The 20,876-nt window shown below is 45.8% G+C and overlaps 1 protein-coding gene across 1 annotated transcript in view; it reads right to left on the bottom strand.

Annotated features, from left to right (window-relative positions):
* Window positions 1-5,731: 5,731 nt before the first annotated feature.
* LOC129714115 (BTB/POZ domain-containing protein 7-like) overlaps window positions 5,732-20,876 on the bottom strand; it is a 40,904-nt gene continuing 25,759 nt past the window's right edge. Inside the window, 7 exon segments of the mRNA XM_055663596.1 lie at window positions 5,732-6,823; window positions 8,092-8,406; window positions 8,408-8,461; window positions 8,751-8,929; window positions 10,683-10,869; window positions 14,512-14,655; window positions 18,969-19,129. Of these exon segments, the coding sequence (XP_055519571.1) occupies window positions 5,732-6,823; window positions 8,092-8,406; window positions 8,408-8,461; window positions 8,751-8,929; window positions 10,683-10,869; window positions 14,512-14,655; window positions 18,969-19,129 (2,132 nt within the window).

Below are 20,876 nucleotides of genomic sequence, written 5' to 3'. Positions count from 1 at the left end.
CGCACGCATTACGCAAGAAAAATACTTGATTGGTAAGGGTGATGGGGAGAAGGCAGGAGAATGGGGTGGAGAGGGAAAGATAGATCAGCCATGTTTGAATGGCGGAGTAGACTCGATGGGCCAAATGGCCTACTTCTGCTCCCATGATGTCTGAAATATTCTGCTTTGAAGTGACCCTAGTTTCATCTCTCCCACCGGAGAGGAACGGTAACTCAAGCCCATCCCCACTTTGAGTCTTGCCGCCGGATAAACAGGTTAGCTTGGAAGTTGAGGAAGAGAATGAAGAGGGGGGGGGGGGGGGGGGGGGGGAAAGGAAAGAGAGGAGTACAACAACTAATCTGAAACATAGTGTATGTAATGCTCTCATAATGCAGTTTCACAGTGTTGAAAAGGGATGGTTCCATCACACAAAGATTCAAAATGTGAAAAATAATCAACTCGGGCAAACAAGATCACAATGAAAGACAATTACAATCTACAGGAGCCCATGCTACCGTTGTGAAGTCCATGCCATAACACCAAACATGAACTAATTTAAAAGGCCACAATATGTTTTTTTTTTTGCTTTCCCTCTAGCTCATGATAAGGTCAGAAGTCACACTGAATGTAAACCACATTTTCCTTATCAAAGCCAGAGTGCGTTATCGACACAAGACATATTATCCATACTAACAGCACAAACCAACTCATCTTGCAAAGCCAATGGGTTGTTGCCAAGGCAAGTTTGACATGTTGCCTCAAGGAATACAAGTGGGATATCCAAACTCCACCTAACCTTCAAATCTTTTGCCCGATACCCAGACCTCAACTCCCCTCCCAAAGTCTAGATTAAAACTGGTTTCAGTTTTCAGCTTAAAATTAACCCTCAGAAATGTTAGACATGCTGACTTACATACATTGTGAAAGAAGATTTTGGAATAGGTAAGTAAATATGGCTTTGGCACTACCACAAGGAAGGATTTATTCCAATATAAAATTGAGCTCTTGGTAAGATAATTGAGGAAGATGGAAATCTTTGAAGATCCATTTCAATATCAAGCGGAGTTGAGAGGAGGCACAAGAAACTGAAGATGCTGGAAGCTCGAGTAAAACGCAAACTGCTGGTGGAAGTCAGTGAGTCAGGTCGGAGGGTTGTGGACAGATGACGTTTCAGGTCAGGATGCTACATCAGATTGAAGGGTTACGATCCAAACGTCACCTGTCCATTCCCTCCACACAGATGCTGCCTGACCTGCTGAGTACCTCCAGCATTGTGTGTTTGGCTCAGATCGAGGAGTTGAGATGGACTGACTGCCTCCGTTAGCCCATCTGTGTGGCTGGCCTTTGATGTGCTACAGGAAAGGTTGTATATTCTTGACCGAAAAACACACCAACTCCACCTGGGGCGACATTTGGTTTTGCCAATTAGAAAACTCTGATACAAGTTTTCTGCTTTGCAAAAAATAAAAAATAAAACTTACTCAAGGATCGAGTGACAAAGAGAAAGATCTTAGTCTGGTGGATTTCAGAGAAACATGGGGGAAAGCATAGTTGAAAATAATACTGGCATTTATACATGACTTATTTAGTGAGTGGATGATGGTTGGGCAAATCAACATGATAACTGAATGGGCAGAGGAGGTAAAAATAAGGGAGACGCGTTTGACTATGACGAGGAGAAGGTCTGTGATTTATGTTTGTACGGGCAAACACAAGGTACATGGGGAAAGGAGATGTAACATTGACAGCGTATGATGAGCGTTTGACGACACTGCTGGAGTTTAGAAGGTTGAGGGGGGGCCTCATTGAAACTTACAGAATATTGAAGAGCATAGATAGAGTGGATGTGGAAAGGATATTTCCACTGGTGGGAGAGTCTAGGACCAGATGTCAAAGCCTCAGAATTAAAGGGCTCTTTTAGAAAAGAGGTGGGGAGGAATTTCTTTAGTCAGAGGGTAGTTAACCTGTGGAATTCATTGCCACAGAGGCTGTGGGGGCCAAGTCAGTGGATATTTGTACGGCAGAGATAGACACATTCTTGATTAGAACGGGTGTCAGGGGTTATGGGGAGAAGGCAGGAATATGGGATTAGGAGGCAGAGATCAGACATGTTTGAATGGTGGAGTAGACTCGATGGACCGAATGGCCAAACTCTACTCCGTTAACTTGTGGTCAGTGACAGGGCTCCCATGGGGTGGCAACTAACGTCAACAAATGTCAGGCAAAGGATCCAATCAGTGGCCGATTAGGAATAGGGGAGATGCAGCGAGACCTGGGTGTCATGGTACACCAGTCATTGAAAGTAGGCATGCAGGTGCAGCAGGCAGTGAAGAAAGCGAATGGTATGTTAGCTTTCATAGCAAAAGGATTTGAGTATAGGAGCAGGGAGGTTCTACTGCAGTTGTACAGGGTCTTGGTGAGACCACACCTGGAGTATTGCGTACAGTTTTGGTCTCCAAATCTGAGGAAGGACATTATTGCCATAGAGGGAGTGCAGAGAAGGTTTACCAGACTGATTCCTGGGAATTTCAGGGGAACCACAGAAATTTTTTGGGATTTAGGAGGCCACCGGCTCAATGAAGTGGCCCACAGAGCTAACACTCTGTTGCCTCCTAAATTTCAGTTCTAATACATTTAAATCTATGTAGTTGAAATATATTTTTAATGTATGATTATAAATGATTGTTTTATTGAACCCACAAAATATTTTTGATGTTTGTGGAATAGAATAAAAGAGGATATATGTGCAATTAATAGACACTGATATTTTTATGGAAGGTATAATATTGAAGTACTTTTTTTCCGCTAATAATGTCAGGGGAGGGGGGCACAGAAAAATTAAAATATCCCAAGGGGGCCATGAGCTAAAAAAAGGTTGGGAACCACTGGTCTAGGGTATTGATGAATTAGCAAAGCAAATCTCATTGTTCAAGTGATTATCCATCTCCCTTCTCTGTCTCATTCTTGCTCTTGGCAAAACCTTCCCTGCCTGTCATGATTACATTCTTGCCCCATTCCCTTCCAAATTATTTCCTTCCAAGATGATTAACAATAGTCAATTGAGATCAGGCATCTAATACTTGCGATGGCACTGGAGGCATTCCATTGATCAGGTAATGGATTACATTTTGAGCTTCGGCTAGTGCTACAGCAGTGTCTGCTTCCAGCAGCCCCAGAACAAAACCCTGGCTCTCCAGCGAGTTGCAAAACAAATCTTTTTTTATTAAATACACCAAAAAAAAAATCATGATTTCACTGTTTAAGAACTGCAGATGCTGGAAAAATCGAAGTTAGACAAAAATTCTGGAGAAACTCAGCGGGCGAGGCAGCATCTATGGAGAGAAGGAATAGGTGTCGTTTCGGGACACTTATTCCTTCGCTCCATAGATGCTGCCTCGCCCGCTGAGTTTCTCCAGCATTTTTGTCTCCAATCATGATTCCAACGATCAGTTCAAATATGATTAAACCAGAGGCTGGGGGGTTCGAACAGACTAAATGTTTTTTCCAAAGAGGCGATACAACTTGTAGATGCACAGTCAATATATATCATATAAAAATATATTCAAAACATAATTTTAACTTCAAGATGCCTAAATAGAAACAGCCTCTTTAAAGCAGTTTAGAAGCAACTTAAGACAGTAAAGGTCGTGAATACAGGACCTCATGAAGATGAGACCCAGACAAATGAGGGGGGGAAGGATAGAGAGGATTGTGTGGAGGGGAGCGATTTAGGTGACAACAGGGCTGTTTCATTGCATGCTAGTTATGAGACCAATAGCACCACAGGAAATGCCCTCACACCTATTGATGCATAACTAACATGCAACAAAACAGCCCTGTTGTCACCTAATTCACTCTCTTCCACACAATCCTCTCTATCCCCCCCCCCCCCCCCCCACCCCACCTTCAAGTTCTCACATTCCCCATCCATAGCCCAGTAGATCACCCCAGATCTTTCAGAAATATCTAGGCAAAGGGATGTTACCCACAAGTTAAGGTGCATGGGCAATTTTCCAGCTACGTCAGTGGAAGAGTTCTACATAGAGTGCAGGCGATTCAGCAAAAGTTCCATAAAGTTTTGTGCAAGCTCCAGACTACATGGTTTTACTTGTGAAAACATTTGCAGCCTCGGTGGCTGCAGAATACCGTTGATGAAATGAGAAGACAATTTCTCGACTCGAAGATATTTACTCCCCTTTTTATTTCTTCCTGTGTCTCCCATCCACTGGAGTAATCTGATGGGGAGGAGGGAGCAACTCTGATCTCCTTCAGAGCTCTTCGTCTTCCCAGTCAACTTCAGAAGGGCCCACTGGCCAAGTCAGAAGGGAGGTTATTTGGTTGCGTTGCTGAGGTGATTCAAATGCATGCGTGGGCACACCCTGGTGGATGTATATTCACAGACAGTGCAGGGAATAGGTTGTATTGCAGCCAAATTGGACAGGTGTGGGGATCTCCATCAATCCTTCCAGCAGTGTCCACGCATCCAAGTGGATACTGAAGAGATACACAAACTGTTGGGAATAACTCAGCGGGACAGGCAGCATCTCTGGAGAAAAGGAATGGGTGACCATTCGGGTCGAGACCCTTCTTCAGACTGAAGTATCCAAGTGGATACTGTTCATTTCACAGCGGGAGCCAAGCACGAAATGCATCTTACTTGCATGAGCCCATTCCCACAGTGGGCAGCAAGCAGTCATTAGGGGAGCCAATTCTTGTGATTCCATGCAGGAAGGCAAGTGCTAACAACACAAATATCCATCCGCTTCATCTCATTCAGAACACTAATTCAACGGAAGCAACAAAAAAAAACAGAGCGATTCTAGTCATGATTTCTGAATCAAAGAAAAATAAATCTTCCAATCCAAACATTCCCAAAATATTACATTTTTGGTTCCTTTGTGCTTTTGCCTAATTTTTTTTTTTCATCTTCAACTGCTGCCTTAATTTAACCTTACACGGAACATGGGACAACACTCCTCAACATCATCCAGTATGTGCCAGTCATGCCTTGAATCATCGAACTGCAGGACACAAGGCCAATAAAGCACCATTGAAATTATCTCAAACAATGATGGTGAAATGGGTCAAAGAGTTTTCCCTTGAATCATCCCTCGCTGCCCCCCTTCTCCCTGCCCATCGCAGGCGGAGAAATATAAGCACAAAGCAAGATTTTGCTACTGCAAACCCAAATGCAATAGAGGTTTGTATTGCTCGTAGACTCTCTCATCTCCAATGACTTCTCATATTGCTGATATTCCTTCTGACCCAAACATAACAGGACATGGGCAATACAGTCAGTGACGTCAGCTGGCTAAATCTGTCCTGACAGTCACGCAAGAACTTCCATCGCACCACAGATTTTTTGTCTAATGGGCACCCTTTGGAAAAGAGAAAATTGGAGGAAAGCACGAGAGAGAGAAGGAGAAAGAGGAGGAGAAAGAGGAGGAGAAAGAGGAGGAGAAAGAGGAGGAGAAAGAGGGGGAGGAGAAAGAGGGGGAAGAGGAGGAGGAGGAGGAGGAGGAGAGAGAAGGAGGGGGTGGAAAAGGGAGGAACGTGGGGAAGACGGAAAGGAGGAAAGCATGAAAGAGAAAAAAGGTAGGAAAGAAAAAAAGGGAAAGGAAGAAAAAGGAGGAAAATGAGAAATGACGAGGAAAGAAAAAGAGGAATGAGGGGAAGAGAGAAAAGGGAAGATAAGAGAGAAAAACAAGATGCAAAACAGAAGGGGAATAACAAATACCAAACAGAAGGGGATTTATAGAGCTGACTTTTTGTACGGAAAGTCTCTAGCCTCAGCCTTATTTGGCTGCCTCTTGGAGTTCACACTATGGCTGATACAACAGTTTGAGGGTGAGAGGTGGCTGGCCTCGGCTAGTCTTCCAGAGGTGTCCTCGTTGACGGAGATTAACGGCACGCCTACACTGGGGCTGGTGGGAAGACTGGAGGTCAAGTCTGCCGTCATGGCTGTGTCAGAGCCACCTCTCCGGTAAAGGTAATCACAACAGGTCGGTGCCGGTGAAGAGAAGTTGTCTGATTTTACTATGGATTGTGGAGAGCTCCTTTGCCTTAACTGGGACGATGGCGGCTCACAGGTGAGAAAGGAACATTTTATTGGAGACACCAGCCTGGACCTGGGCTTCTGTTCATCGGCTGGCAACCCATGAATTAAGTCAGTCCCTATCAACGTCCCTCCAGCAAAGGCTTTATAATCTGCTGGTTCCAAAAGTGGTTGTTGGTCAGGCCTTCCAAACTGCGGAGGTACATCAAAGGGCCTGTCCTCATGAGCTGGTAGACCGTGGGTCAGATCAGTGCCAGCAGTACAATGGACAACCTCCACTGTGGGCGGCAGGTCCAGATTGACAGAAGTCCTCTTGAGGTCAGGCTTCTCGTGAGTGTCTGTGGATTCACTGCTCAAGGTTTCTTTCCTCTTGGACGGTGATGCTGGGTTTAAATGAGTTTGCTTTAAGCCGGCGGGCGGCCTGGAGTTATTATTCTTCAAATCCTGGCAGAAAGCGTGGCCCTTGGACGGGGACGGGACGGGACTGGGCAGCTTTTGGGACAAAACAAACGGCTGGCGGGAATCCTCCGGGGAAAAGTCATAGAAATCGGGGTAGTTCCAGAAGTCAACGTGCCGCCGGGGTTTCTGGCCCCGAATGTGCTTCTTCTTCCTCAAGCTGTACTTACTGATGCCTCGCGGTTCGGACGACTCCGTGCTCAGCTCCGCACATTCCCGGCCCACTTCTGACACGGCCTTGCACAGCTCGGGGTCCTTGCAGGTCAGACTTTGCTTGGACGTGGCTGCCATGGCTATGTCAGGCATCAAGTCTTTCACCAAGCTCTGGCAACTCTGCAACAACAAATAATTAACCACCTTCAAATTCAGATTCCATTTACATTTATTGTCACATGCACCAACTGGTACAGTGGGATTTCAGTGACCATACAGCCATACGAATAAAAAGAGCACAATACACAATAGAATTTAACATGAACAGCCACCACAAAGCGGAATCAACATTCCCACTGTGAGGGAAGGCAATAAGGACCAGAGTAAAACCATTCCCTATAAAGTATCCCGGAGAAACTCAGCGGCTGAGGCAGCATCTATGGAACGAAGGAATAGGTGACTCGTCGACCCCAAACGTCACCTATTCCTTCCCTTCATAGCTGCTGCCTCACCTGCTGAGTTTCTCCGGGATTTTTGTCTACCTTCGATTTTGATGACAGGCCATGATCATATTGAATGGCAGTGGTGGCTCGAAGGGCCGAATGGCCTACTCCTGCACCTGTTGTCTATATTATCCTACTCTCTCATCCACTCACTACACATTAGGGCCAATTATGCTACAAAATTGCACGTCTTTGGGATGTGGGAGAAAACTGGAGCACCCGGACAAAACCCATGGAGAATCTCACAGAGAGAGAACGTGCAAACTCCACACACAGCCAGCTCCCGAGGCCAGGATCGAACCCAGGTCTCTGGCGTTGAGAGGCAGTGGACCAGGGTCTTGGTGAGACCACACCTGGAGTATTGCGTACAGTTTTGGTCTCCTAATCTGAGGAAAGAGTACAGAGAAGGTTCACCAGACTGATTCCTGGGATGTCAGGACTTTCATATGAAGAAAGACTGGATAGACTCGGCTTGTACTCACTAGAATTTAGAAGATTGAGGGGGGGATCTTATAGAAACTTACAAAATTCTTAAGGGGTTGGACAGGCTAGATGCAGGAAGATTGTTCCCGATGTTGGGGAAGTCCAGGACAAGGGGTCACAGCTTAAGGATAAGGGGGAAATCCTTTAAAACCGAGATGAGAAAAACTTTTTTCACACAGAGAGTGGTGAATCTCTGGAATTCTCTGCCACAGAAGGTAGTTGGGGCCAGTTCATTGGCTATATTTAAGATGTGGCCCTTGTGGCTAAAGGGATCAGGGGGTATGGAGAGAAGGCAGGTACAGGATACTGAGTTGGATGATCAGCCATGATCATATTGAATGGCGGTGCAGGCTCGAAGGGCCGAATGCCCTACTCCTGCACCTATTTTCTATGTTTCTATCTACCAGCTGTGCCCCTGTACCACCCCAATGATGCTAGTAACGAGTGTACGCTTGCAAATACCTGCTCTTCGGGTGGCGGGTGACCATTGCCAGGCTCCTCGCTGTTAACGGCCCTGATGGAAGCTTGCACGGCCTGTTCTGAGGTCCGAGAGGCAGCGTGGGGCAGCAGGTTGGTGCGCAAAGCGCGGCATGAGGTAGGCTGACCGTCTTCTTTCCGTTCACCGGACTGCGCCCGTTCTCTCCGGGGCGATGGCGGTGGATGGTAGGGAGGCGGTGGGGGAGGAAGTGGGGGGCTGAAATTCCTGAAGGGGTCCAAACTCTGGACGTTGGTTTCCTTCATGGGAGTGGCCCGGCGGGAGTTCGGCGGGCGTTTTCCCGAAAATCGGACTGCCGATGCTCAAATGCTCGTTGGGAAAATACACCGTGGGATACTGAGAGGGAAAGAGGATAAAGTAAGATGATTAGTACGGGTGTCAGGGGTTATGGGGAGAAGGCAGGAGAATGGGGATTGCGAGGGAGAGAGAGAGATCAGACACGACTGAATGGCGGAGCAGACTCGATGGGCTGAATGGACTAATTCTGCTCCTATCTCTTATGATCTTACGACATCGAGCTCAACTGGAGCCAATTATATAGTGCAATACTTTACAATAGTATATGACCACACATAAAGCAACTAATTTTGATTTTAAAACTTAGTTCAAAAGAGTAAAGATTTACCTTCAATAACTCAGTGGTGGCATCAGAGAGGCCAAACTCTCTGACCACACGCAGATAGACTGCCTGGGTGACAGCAGCCCCCGCACCGATGTTTAAAGCATATGCCCGCTGTACCTGGTCACTGTGCCAGACCTCCCCGAGCCGCCTGAACATGGCCTTGGCCACCTCTACCGTGGGCACTAGAAGAGGACAAGCAGCACAAGACAAAGAAAGGAGACAATAGGATGAGTGAAAGTGGAAGAGAAAAATATTGGAGTTGATGAATAAAACATATCAGTTGCTGAATTAAATATTATCCCCGACCAGAAGACACACACACACACAAAAGGCTGGAGTAGCTCAACTCAGCGGGTCAGGCAGCAATTCTGGAGAAAATAAATAGGTGAGGTTTTGGGTCGTCACTCTTCTCAACCAGAAATGTCCCTACTCCTTCTCCCCACAGATGCTGCCTGACCCGCTTAGTTACTCCAACCTTGCGTCCGTCCTCGGTTTAAATCAGCATCTGCAGTTCCTTCTGATCAATTTCTATACATCTCCTGTCTCAGCGGTTCAATGCTACATCATTGTCACATGCACCGAGGTACAGCAAATTTCATTTTTGTATACAGTTCAGTACAGGTGGCACTATACATAAGCACGTGGATACATCTTAGATGAGTATCTTAGACACAGTACAGTTGGATAGTGGTAGTATACTCTGGCATACTTTTAAAAAAACCCATTCATTATAAGAGGGCTCTGCTTTCAAGGCCAGTATTTATTGTCCATGCCTGAATGCCCATGTTAAGGTTTAGAGTACAGGTTACAGTGAAACGTTTTGTTTTGCATACTATCCAAACAGATCCACATGGAGTGCCACAGTGATCAAGTTGCTGCCTCACAGCGCCAGAGACCCGGGTTCGTTCCAACTACGGGTGCCCTCTATACGGAGTTTGTGCGTTTTCCCTGTGGCCACGTGGGTTCTCTCCGGGTGCCCCGGTTTACTCCCACACTCCGAAGACGTGCAGGTTTGTAGGTTGATTGAATTTTCCCTACTGTGTAGGATGTGAAAGGTTTGGCATATTGGCAGGTTTTTGATCTTGTAATCAGATTTAGTTAGGGTTTCCCAGTAGGTTATAGATATTAATCTATGAAGTTCAAATAGCATTGTTTATCTTGCTCACTAGCACTATCCTACACAATTTACAATCTTTACCGAAGCCAATTAATCTACAAACCTGTTTAAGAAGGAACTGCAGATGCTGGAAAATCGAAGGTAGACAAAAGTGCTGGAGAAACTCAGTGGGTGCAGCAGCATCTATGGAGCGAAGGAAATAGGCAACGTTTCGTCCCGAAACGTTGCCTATTTCCTTCGCTACATAGATGCTGCTGCACCCAATGTTCTCCTGGGATCCAGACTGAGTTACTCTAGCACTTTGTGTATTTCGATTTAACTATTAAAATTTGTTTGTTTACTCTCTTATAAAGTGCCTTGGAATAATGTTTAAGAAGGAACTGCAGATGCTGGAAAATCGAAGGTGGACAAAAGTGCTGGAGAAACTCAGTGGGTGAGGCAGCATCCATGGTGCGCTCCTTAGACGCTGCTGCACCCGCTGAGTTTCTACAGCACTTTTGTCAATCTACAAACCTGTACGTCTTTGGAGTGTGGGAGAAAAGCAGAGCACCCAGAAAAAAGGGGGGAGGGGGGGGGGGACATAAAAACTCCATACAGACAGCACCCGTAGTCAGGATCAAATCCGGGTCTCCGGCAATGTGAGGAAGCAACTTTACCGCTGGAATAGGATTGATGGGATTGGCGTTGGGAGCCAAATAGCCTCCTCCTGTGTTGTAGCAAGTAAATGCAGACCAGATGGCCGGCATTGAAGTGGGAGCGGCGAGAGGCAACCCAATATCCCACGGGAGGAAACAGACCCTTAACATTAGTTGCCTTACCAGGTACTTCGTCACGCAGAGTTGCAGATACATTCTCATCACATCCCTGGGGGGATCCAGAGTTAAAATGAGAAAAGTCTGCTACACTCGAGTCGACCATGTAGAGAGTGTCCGGAACACTCGAGATCCGGCTCATTCGAACCTTCTCCAAGCTCGTCTGCTCCGACATCAGTTCATCCAGCACAATCTTAACGGGGGAAAAAAAATGACACACTTAGTTTTTATATTAGGTTGCATTAGTTTTTATGCCGACTTCCACACAAAGTGTTTGAAAATTCAAACGTAAACAGTACTGTTTCAAATACTTTTACTTGGGCGCACTAAATTGAGGGATTTGGATCACGTGCACTCAGAGGAGGCTTGTCCATCTTGCACCATGATCAACACAGACATTGGGGTTTTTTTTTTTTTAAATCAAAAATATTTACTCAAATATTAAAATAATATATACAGTAAAAAACAAAACACAACCCACTACCATAATACACAACAAACGATGAACTATTATACAACTATCTTACACTCCTTGTCAAGGGTGCATTCAACCCAGCGGTCCACAAAATCCCACACTGTGCCCGTGGACAGTGCGTAGTCCCTCTCTAACACCACCCGGGCACGGAGGTAACGTCGGAACTGGGGCAGGAAGCAACGCTACCGCTGCGCCACTGTGCCGTCCCTCAGATGAAGTCTTGACTGCTCTCCAGAGGGATGCAGAATACCTCATAGCGCCAGAAAGCAGCCATCGTTTGTGCCTTATCAACATCATTACAACAGATTGTTTAAGAAGGAACTGCAGATGCTGGAAAATCGAAGGTAGACAAAAAGTGCTGGTGAAACTCCGCGGGTGCAGCAGCATCTATGGAGTGAAGGACATGGGCCTTTAAGAAGGAACTGCAGATTTCCTTTGCTCCATGGATGCATCACTACAACAGATTCCCTGGTTATGGCTGCTGCTGGGGGAGGCTGCTGTGTATAAATTCCCAGCCACATCACACATCACAACATCTACACCTCAAGAAGCCACTGGATGGTTAGGGATTTCCAGCAAGGAACATGAAAGTATTTCTTCAATCACCTTGAACAGATGTGGGGTCTCCAGCTGTCAAGGGCCCACAGTGTAGCCATCAGAAATAGCAGCTGCAGCTGATATTTCAATCCATTGCTCAGGGTATAGAGGATGTACCACAAGCAACAGAACTGCATGAATACATTGTAGACAGGTACTATCACAATGTCAAAGAAACATTCAGGTGGGTAATAGACAATAGGTGCAGGAGTAGGCGCCATTCAATGTGATCATGGCTGATCATCCCCAATCAGTATCCCGTTCCTGCCTTCTCCCCATATCCCCTGACTCCACTATTTTTAAGAGCCCTCTCTCTTGAAAGCATCCAGAGAACCTGCCTCCACCGCCCTCTGAGGCAGAGAATTCCACAGACTCACCACACTCTGTGAGAAAAAGTGTTTCCTCGTCTCCGTTCTAAATGGCCGACTCCTTATTCTTAAACTGTGGCCCCTGGTTCTGGACTCCCCCAAAATTGGGAACGTTTCCTGCCTCTAGTGTATCCAAGCCCTTAACAATCTTATCTTGGGTATATGGATAGGACCGGTTTAGAGAGGTGTGGGCCAAACACAGGCAGGTGGGACTAGCGTCGATGGGACAAGTTGGTCAGCATTGGCAAGTTGGGCCGAAGGGCCTGTTTCCACGCCGCATGATTGCATTAAGCAATTGCAGACACTGGAATCTGGTGTAAAATGCTAAACGCTGGATTAAAACAATGGGGCAGGCAGGCGGGCAGCATCTGTAGAGGGAATGGGTAGGCGACGTTTTGGGTCCAGACCTTCTTCAGACTGATTGTGGTGGGGGGAGGTGAGAAAGCCAACCACAACATATGTCCTTCCCCTGCTCTTTTCCACCCTGCTCTTATCCCCCACCCAATGGTCTCGACCCAGAAACGTTACCCATTACATCTGTCTGGAGAAGCTGCCTGTCCTACTGAATGACTCCAGCATTTTGTGTCTACCTTAGATTCCACAGCTTGCTGCAAATACATGTGGAGCGAGGGAGAATGAGAAGGCAGCCAAGGCTTAGAAACATACAGTTCAAGAGGGGCCTTTCAGCTCATCGCCAATGTAACAACTCTTTCAAAGTTCAATCCAATTAGACACACTCCTCTATACTTCCCCCTTAGGCTTGTGATTTCCACCCCTTCCAACTCTGTCAAGTACATAATGGATTTCCTTCTGAAAGCAAGAGTCAGGTTTCAGGCAGTACATTGCATTCCGAGCTGTTTCAAATCTTATTTGCAATTTTATTTTTAGCCATCATCTTGCATCCATTTTCCCTGCCTATTAATCCGTCGAGGAAAATAACGCCTTTGGTGGTGAATCTGTGGAATTCTTTGCCACAGAAGGCTGTGGAGACCAAGAGAGGATTTTTTAAGGCAGAGATAGATAGATTCTTGATTAGTGTCAGGGCTATGGGGAGGCAGGAGAATAGGGTTAGGAGGGAGAGATAGATCAACCGTGATTGAATGGCGGAGTAGACTTGACGGCCCGAATGGCCTCATTCTACTCCTATCACATGACTTCTTCTGTTCTTTATCAAAATCCTACATCATTTTGAACACTTAATCCTCGCTGTCTGCTGAGGAGAACACAATGCTGAGTAAATGGAATTCCAATACTAAGTACACCATGCATCAGAATTTTTTTTTTACCGCACATTTAAACATTGAATGCTCATTTCTGGCACGAGGCCATGGCTTTTTACCAAAACTACCAGCATGACTGATCAGAATAAAAGCAAGACAATCGCAACAGCAAGACGATAACAAGAGAACCCTGAGAAACTGGTCCTCTCTACAAAGAGCAAATGAAACTCGATGTGTCGCTGTTCAGACTTGCACAAAGCCCACTGCCAATGAACTCGTATTAAATCAGAGTTGGCATGCAAAGAAAGGAGCCCTGGGTTGTACTTATTGCCACAGGCTACAGAGTGGAATGACTTTCCCCATCAATGTTGAAGAAAGGAATAGGAACCCGAAACGTCACCTATTCCTTCGCTCCATAGATGCTGCCTCACCCGCTGAGTTTCTCCAGCATTTTTGTCTACCTTCCCCATCAATGGTTCAACAGTGCAATATTGTCACGTGCGCCCTGCACGGTGAAATTAGTTTTGCATAGAATGATCACGCATGCACGAGTTGCCATATTTTGCCGCCATTTACAAAAGCTCCAAAGTCCAGTCCGTGTGCCCAATGTACTGGAATGGCGGGATGGAAGCAGAAGCCTCCACGTGGCGCATCCCGAGCAACGCTGAAGACAGAGACTGTACCACAGTGACTGACTGAAGTAGCCAATTCTGCAACCACCGACCATCAACGTCCGACCGGAAAGATGTGATATAGAAGATGGCCGGACACGAGGAAGAAGACTGGAGTGGCTCCCGATTCAGGAAAGCCCCAGGCTGCTGCAGGGCCTCCTCCACGTCCCTCTCCTCACTCAGGGGGGGGGGCTCAGCGGCCTCTCCTAAAGTCCGCGCCCTGCCGGGTCTTTCTTCATCGCAATTAAATGTACACTGCAGCCAAACTCCACACAACCCACACCAACCTTCAGACGTTTATCTCATGGGGCAGATACAGAAGCTTCATCGACAAGAAAGGGAACACAGTCGGGACTGTCTGGGTTTTAGTTTTGCATTATAAACGCGATGTTTCACCTCACCATACATAGTATTGCCTCAGCGAATAGTTGGCTTCAAGGTACAGATGCGCAATGTTTTCAACTGATGAAACAAACACAAACAAGTGGCTTTACGTTCACCCACCTTGGCTTCCTCGATGTATGGGGAGAAGAGGCGGGGTCTGGCGCTGATACCGGAAGCCTTGAGGCAAAACCATGCTCTGCATTTCCTTCCCTCTGGAGGTGGAAGCATATCCAACGGAAGCGAGCTGATTAACACTCTCTTCATCTGCAACAAGACACAAAGATAATTGCCCATGAGGACCTCCATAACACAAGGATACAATAACCAAAGCAAATGGTAGGGGACTCCCCAATTACATCTACACTGCAGACCAAATCCCATGGGACAGCCTCAAAAGCTTCAACTACAAGAAAGGGGACAGTCAGAACTGCCTGGGTTTTAGTTTTGGGTAACAGGCCGTCTATCCTGCCAGGTAGCTTTGCAAGGATTAGCCACGTTGAAGAGATTCAATCACCTAAGGACAACGGCAAAGGTTGTGATTTCCCGGGGACTGGAAGAGGAAGTAATAACCCTCCCAAACATCCAATCCCTTTTCTGAGAAAGCTTCTCAGCACCTGAAGCAGCGGCAGAAGAGGGGTCCCTATCAGAAACTCCAGTTTCCTCCCACATCTCAAAGACGCGTGGGTTTGTAGGTTAATTGGCCTCTAAATTCCCCCCTAGTGTCTGTGTGGGGAAAGTGAGATAGCATAAAAACTAGTGATCGATGGTTGGCATGGACTTGGTGGGCCGAAGGGCCCGTTTTCTTGCTGCATCTATAAACTCCAGAACGCAGCAACCAATTTCCTTACAGCAAGCTCTTGTGCAGAAAAATGCAACACAAGCAAGATAATATTTTCCAGCAATGGCATTTGAGAGAAAATCACCCCATGGGATAAATATTAGTCAGGGCACTGGGTTAACATCACATTGGAATTGCAGCAGATTTCCTGGATACGGTAATGGGAGACGACAAGGAGACTCACAGGTCCTATTAGCAGTACGCGTGGTACATGTGTTCAGGACTTATTCTCGCTTGGGAGTCCAAACCTACGCATACATTCAACAGCAAATGCCAGTGGTCCAATATGAAAATGTTCGATCATTCAAAAGATTCGTCAAAGTATTCAAAAGGTAGACAAAAGTGCTGGAGAAACTCAGCGGGTGCAGCAGCATCTATGGAGCGAAGGAAATAGGCCACGTTTGGGTTTCGGGTCGAAACCCTTTGGGTTTCGGCCCGAAACGTGGCCTATTTCCTTCGCTCCATAGATACTGCTGCACCCGCTGAGTTTCTCCAGCACTTTTGTCTATCTTCGATTTTTCCTTTTAAAAGTTAAATTGATATGCAAGCAGCAGGTTCACAGAGTTCAGTTGTTATCTGCTCTGCAGCTGAATGAGTTCACCCAGCAAGGTCAAATTAAGAGAGAAGAGATATTCTTCCCCAGGTATTTTCTGTTCGTGAAGCAATTCAAGGTACTTTCCAAATTTCTGTGCACTTCCTTTACACTCTTGTCCCATGACACAGACGCCTGAAGTATGATTGATGGGAAAAGCGCACCAGATGCACAGCGCACATAACAGGCAAATCTCTTGTGGAACTATTCATGCGAGATGAGAGGAAGCCATCTTTTACAAGGTCAAAAACATAAAATGTAAAGTTGATGCATTCATTATTTAACGTAAAATAAATATTGGGATCATATAGAGGTCAATTAAACTCCACCGCTGGTTAAACAAATACTGGGAGATTGGAGACATTCCATGTCTGGTATGTGGCGTTCTGGAGAAATTCTCTCTTTCTTTGTTAATTTTCTATGAGATGTGGGAGGAAGAATGGCGTGGATGGGAATGCAGCTACTTTTGTAACACAATGATGCACTGAATATTGCTCACAACACCCTCACCATTGAATCAGAGGCTATAGTTTCCAGGGCTTGTCCCACTTATGTGATTTTTTTCCGACGACTTGCCGGCACGTGGCTGCAGCAGGTGGCCGAAAATTTTCAATGACCAGAAAAAGGTACGACTCTGGGGCGACTACGCGCGACCATACAGGCATCACCCCGCGATGTTACATTGCACTGTACTCACTGACATTACTTTGCAATGTAAACACAGGATGAACTTAGTTCCTGGGGGGGAACGAGAGCCAGAGAATCTCTCAAAGACAAAGTCAGTCTTATACAAATTATTTACTGCATATCTGAAACAAATGTTACCACATTAAAGTAACAGTGATGTCTTTAAACACAGGCTTATACCATCCCCACAGGAACAATACTCCAGTTCCATAATACACTAAGCTATGCGGACTGGGGCACATTTCCTCTTCGCCGAGTCCCAGAAATACTTCAGATTTTCCCTAGGTCCGGGAATGTTGGGACTGTCTGGGCACCGCAAATATGGCAATGCTGAACAGGGGGGAGGTTGGCAATGTTCCCGTCATGGATGAAAAGGGAAAATTGTACTCAAAGTTCTCAATACTCAGGGGATTCTCATGATTCACTGTTTCCACAGAGAGGCAGGCTACAGTACATCTTAAGATCTTGTTTAGATTTTACAGTGCATTTAATAGAAAAATAAAAATTGCGTCCTAAGCCTAGACCATAGAGATGTACAACACAGAAACAGCCGGTTAGGCCCAACTCGCCCATGTTTATCCAAGGTGCCACATCTAAGCTAGTCCCATATGCCTGCATTTCATCCACATCCAAACCTTTCCTATCCATATACCTGTCCATGTGTCTTTTCAAAGCTGTTACAGTACTTGCCTCAACGATCTCCTCTTGCACCTCATTCCACATAGCCACCACCCTCAGTGTCAAAGTTGCCCCTCAGCTTTCTATTGAACCTTTCCCTTCTCACAAACCATAGTGTCCTATGGTTCTCGATCCCCCTTCCTTGTGCATTCACTATCTCCATTCCCTTCACGATTTTATACACTTCTATAAGATTACCTTGAGCCTCTTGCGATCCAGGGGATAACGTCCCAGCCTGCCCAACCTTAGCTCATAGCGCGGGGCCTCGAGTCCTGGCAACATCCTCGTAAATCTTCCCTACACTCTTTCCAGCTCGACATCCTTCCCACAGCAGGGTGATCACAACTAAACACGATACCAAATGTTGCTTCACAAACATCCCATACACCTGCAACACAATCTGCTCAACAGCCTGACTAATGAGGATCTTTACCACCGTGTCTACCTGCATTTCCACTATCTGCCTGTACTCCAATTAATTCAAATTCCCTAACCCAGCAGGAAACGAGTAAAATAGGGACGTACCAACCTTCCAGTGAGATTTTACCCGAGTAACAGTTTAATTGGTTGCCTGATTGTAAAGATTCCACCTAAGATGGCGCCATTACAAAATTCCATCCACAAATCTCAAACTCCAAATAGCGATTTGTTTTAAAAATGATTACAATGTTAATTTGGGGTTCCGACACAAAACTTCACATTTGTTTTCTCCAGAGATGCTCCCTGACTAGCCGAGTTCCTTCAGCATTTTGTGTCTATTTCTGGAATAAATCAGCATCTTCAGTTCCTTCCTACACTGTTTGTCTGCTCCATTGCAAAAGCTCTTCAAGGGATACCTATTTTGAAGAAGTTCTCCTCTTCTCTCTGAGGGAGTTCTCCAGCACCCTCTCTCATTGCTCCTCCTCCGATTCCTACTGTTCTCCTGCTTTACAACCAAGGTTTAACCTGGACTCGCTACCACAGTCACGTCCGTCTGAAGGGTTCAGATCTGAAGCGCCACCTATTGCTTTTCTCCAGAGATGCTGAGTTTAAGTTTAGTTTATTGTCACGCATACCAGTAGGCCCCCCCCTTCGGTCATGACTGGCCATGGGTGATGCATCCTAGTTTGCAGGTGATGTGTGGTCGGATGCAAGCCTGGGCGATTGATGTCATATGGAGGACAGGCTGTTGCCCATGCAGCACGCCCCCCCTCACCCAAAGCAAATGTGTAATTAGTAGGACAGAAGTTGATGTACTGCCAAGTTTTTGAGCTAGGACTCATTTGGAGACGGGCTTAATTTGGAGGTATGTTCTTTTGCCTTGAAATGGAACATTGTGTATCGAGAACCCTAGATCCATGCATGAAACCACAGGAGATGGGCAACAACTTCAATTACTACATCTGCTCTGTATTTACCACGGAGAAGGACATGAAAGTCCGTTGAATTCAGAGAAAAGAACAATAATAATATCACAAAGATGGAGAAGATGCTTTCCTCAGCCGAGTTTCTCCAGCATTTTTGTGTACCTTGGAGAAGATGTGGGTCTGGATAACACATAAAAGATGGATAGATCCCTGGGACCTGACCAGGTGTATCCTAGAACATCCTAGGTCTGAGGAAGGGTCTCGACCCGAAACGTCACCCAGTTTCTTCTTTACTGCAAACATCTATAATTTATAATGCATTCTATGGGGGGGGGGGGGGGGCAAGATGGGAGATGGAAGGAGGAGGCCCATACGAAGCATTAATACAGAACAGTTGAGCTTGTAAAATTGTGGGCTAGTCAAAGTGATCACTTACAGCATCAGATAGGACCTCGCTCTTCGGTGGTAGGATGTGAGCAATGCGAATGTGTGGCACCAGGTCGCATACAATCTCACGCAGCTGCACAGAGTCCAAGTCGCGCTTCTTCACACCACGTTTGTTGACACTATGCGCAGTCCCATTCAACAAATTGGGCTCTGGGGGGGGGGGGTTATGAAAAGGAAAACAAATCTTTAGATATGAAACAGTTTTACTATCTTCCTACAGTTCAGTTTAGAGATACAGCACGGAAACAGGCCCTTCGGCCCACCGAGTCCACACCAACCAGTGTTCCCCGCACATTAACACTATTCTACTCACACTAGAGATAATTTATATTTATACCAATTAACCTACAAACCTGAACTTCTTTGGAATGTGGGAGAAAACCGAAGATCTCGGAGAAAACCCGGGGGAGGATGTACAAACTCCGTACAGACAGCACCCATAGTCAGGATGGAACCTGGGTCTCGGATGCTGCAAGGCAGCAACTCTACCCGCTGTGCCACCGTGCCTTAGTGAGATGTGGTTTTGATTGAGTAAGACATCGAATGAAACACAGCATAACCAAACACTCCCCAATTTTACCTTCCCCTTTGGCTTGCTATTGGCATTCTTTTACAATCCAGCCTCTCATCGACTGCTCCAGTGGCAGACTGCTCCTTTTCTCTGGAACTATAACACTACAACAAAACTACATTCTGCACTCTGGTTGTTTTCTCTGTGCTCGACCTGTTCTACGTGCGTGCGGCTTGAATGTACGCATGGTTAGCGCCATCTGATTTAATTGAATAAAACGCCAACTAAAGCTATTCACCGTATCTTGGTACATGTGACAACAAACCGATATCTCTTCATTGCAAAAGCACAAAGAGAGCCCTCTCTGTACAATTTCCCAGCACGAGAAGAGGTTTTATTGGGAAGTTTGGCGATGGGGAGAAGTGAAAATGGTGCAGAACAAAGAAACTCTATTTTGGAAAATATAATTGGAAGGCAGGCTAGAGTCAGCATCTGGATTACCATTTCAACAATACACTGCAGTTGTATAGGGAATTCACAACTACCAAGGGGATTTCATGCTTGCAGTATTATTTTGTTTCTAAATAAGAACTAGAATATAATTGCAATTTTAAGTAGTTTATAGTGCAGTGACCTCTCTCTTTTGCATGCACCATTGGGTAACAATCTTACCATGAGCTAATTAAGCTTTTCGAGGAAGTTGATGGTCATTGGAAGAATAAATCAAAAACCAGGGGCTCAATATCTTCAGCAAACCTAATATATTCTCTACTGTTTGCACTTACACCACAAGAATGTAGAAACTCATGAAAATTTCAAGAAGGCATATCCTCTCGCCTACTGTAATTCCTACACTTATCACAGAGCAGTATTCAGCTGGCTACTGTTGCTACCTATAGACCAACACACACACACACATTAAATACAAGCCGTAATTCACTGGTAGAAAAGTGCTTTGGGACAGAAAGACAAGTGAAAAGTACTATAGAAATGAAAGCTTCTTTCATCCTTCTTACTCTCCTGATGAGGTAAGGGGGAGGAGAGATAAAGAACAATTGATGAAAGATTTGCAAAAAAGTAACGATGATAAAGGAAACAGACCATTGTAAGCTGTTTGTAGGGTGAAAATGTGAAGCTAATGCGACGAGAGTGGGGGAGAGAGAGAGAGAGAATGCCGGGGCTACCTGAAGTGAGAGAAATCAATATTCATACCACTGGGCTGTAAAGAGCTGGGGAACCTGGACAGTCTCTATGGAGGGAATGGACAGATGACATTTTGGGCCAGGACCCTTCCTCAGACTCTGAAGTTACAGAATACCCAACTCCTCATTATTACTTGTATCAGACTTGTACACGCATTCTCAGTTTTCATGTTAGGGTGAGCTT

This window comes from Leucoraja erinacea, chromosome 38, assembly GCF_028641065.1.
Source record: "Leucoraja erinacea ecotype New England chromosome 38, Leri_hhj_1, whole genome shotgun sequence".
NCBI lineage: Eukaryota > Metazoa > Chordata > Chondrichthyes > Rajiformes > Rajidae > Leucoraja > Leucoraja erinaceus.
Note: the sequence above shows the minus strand (reverse complement) of the source record. Positions and strands in the feature narration are given on the sequence as shown.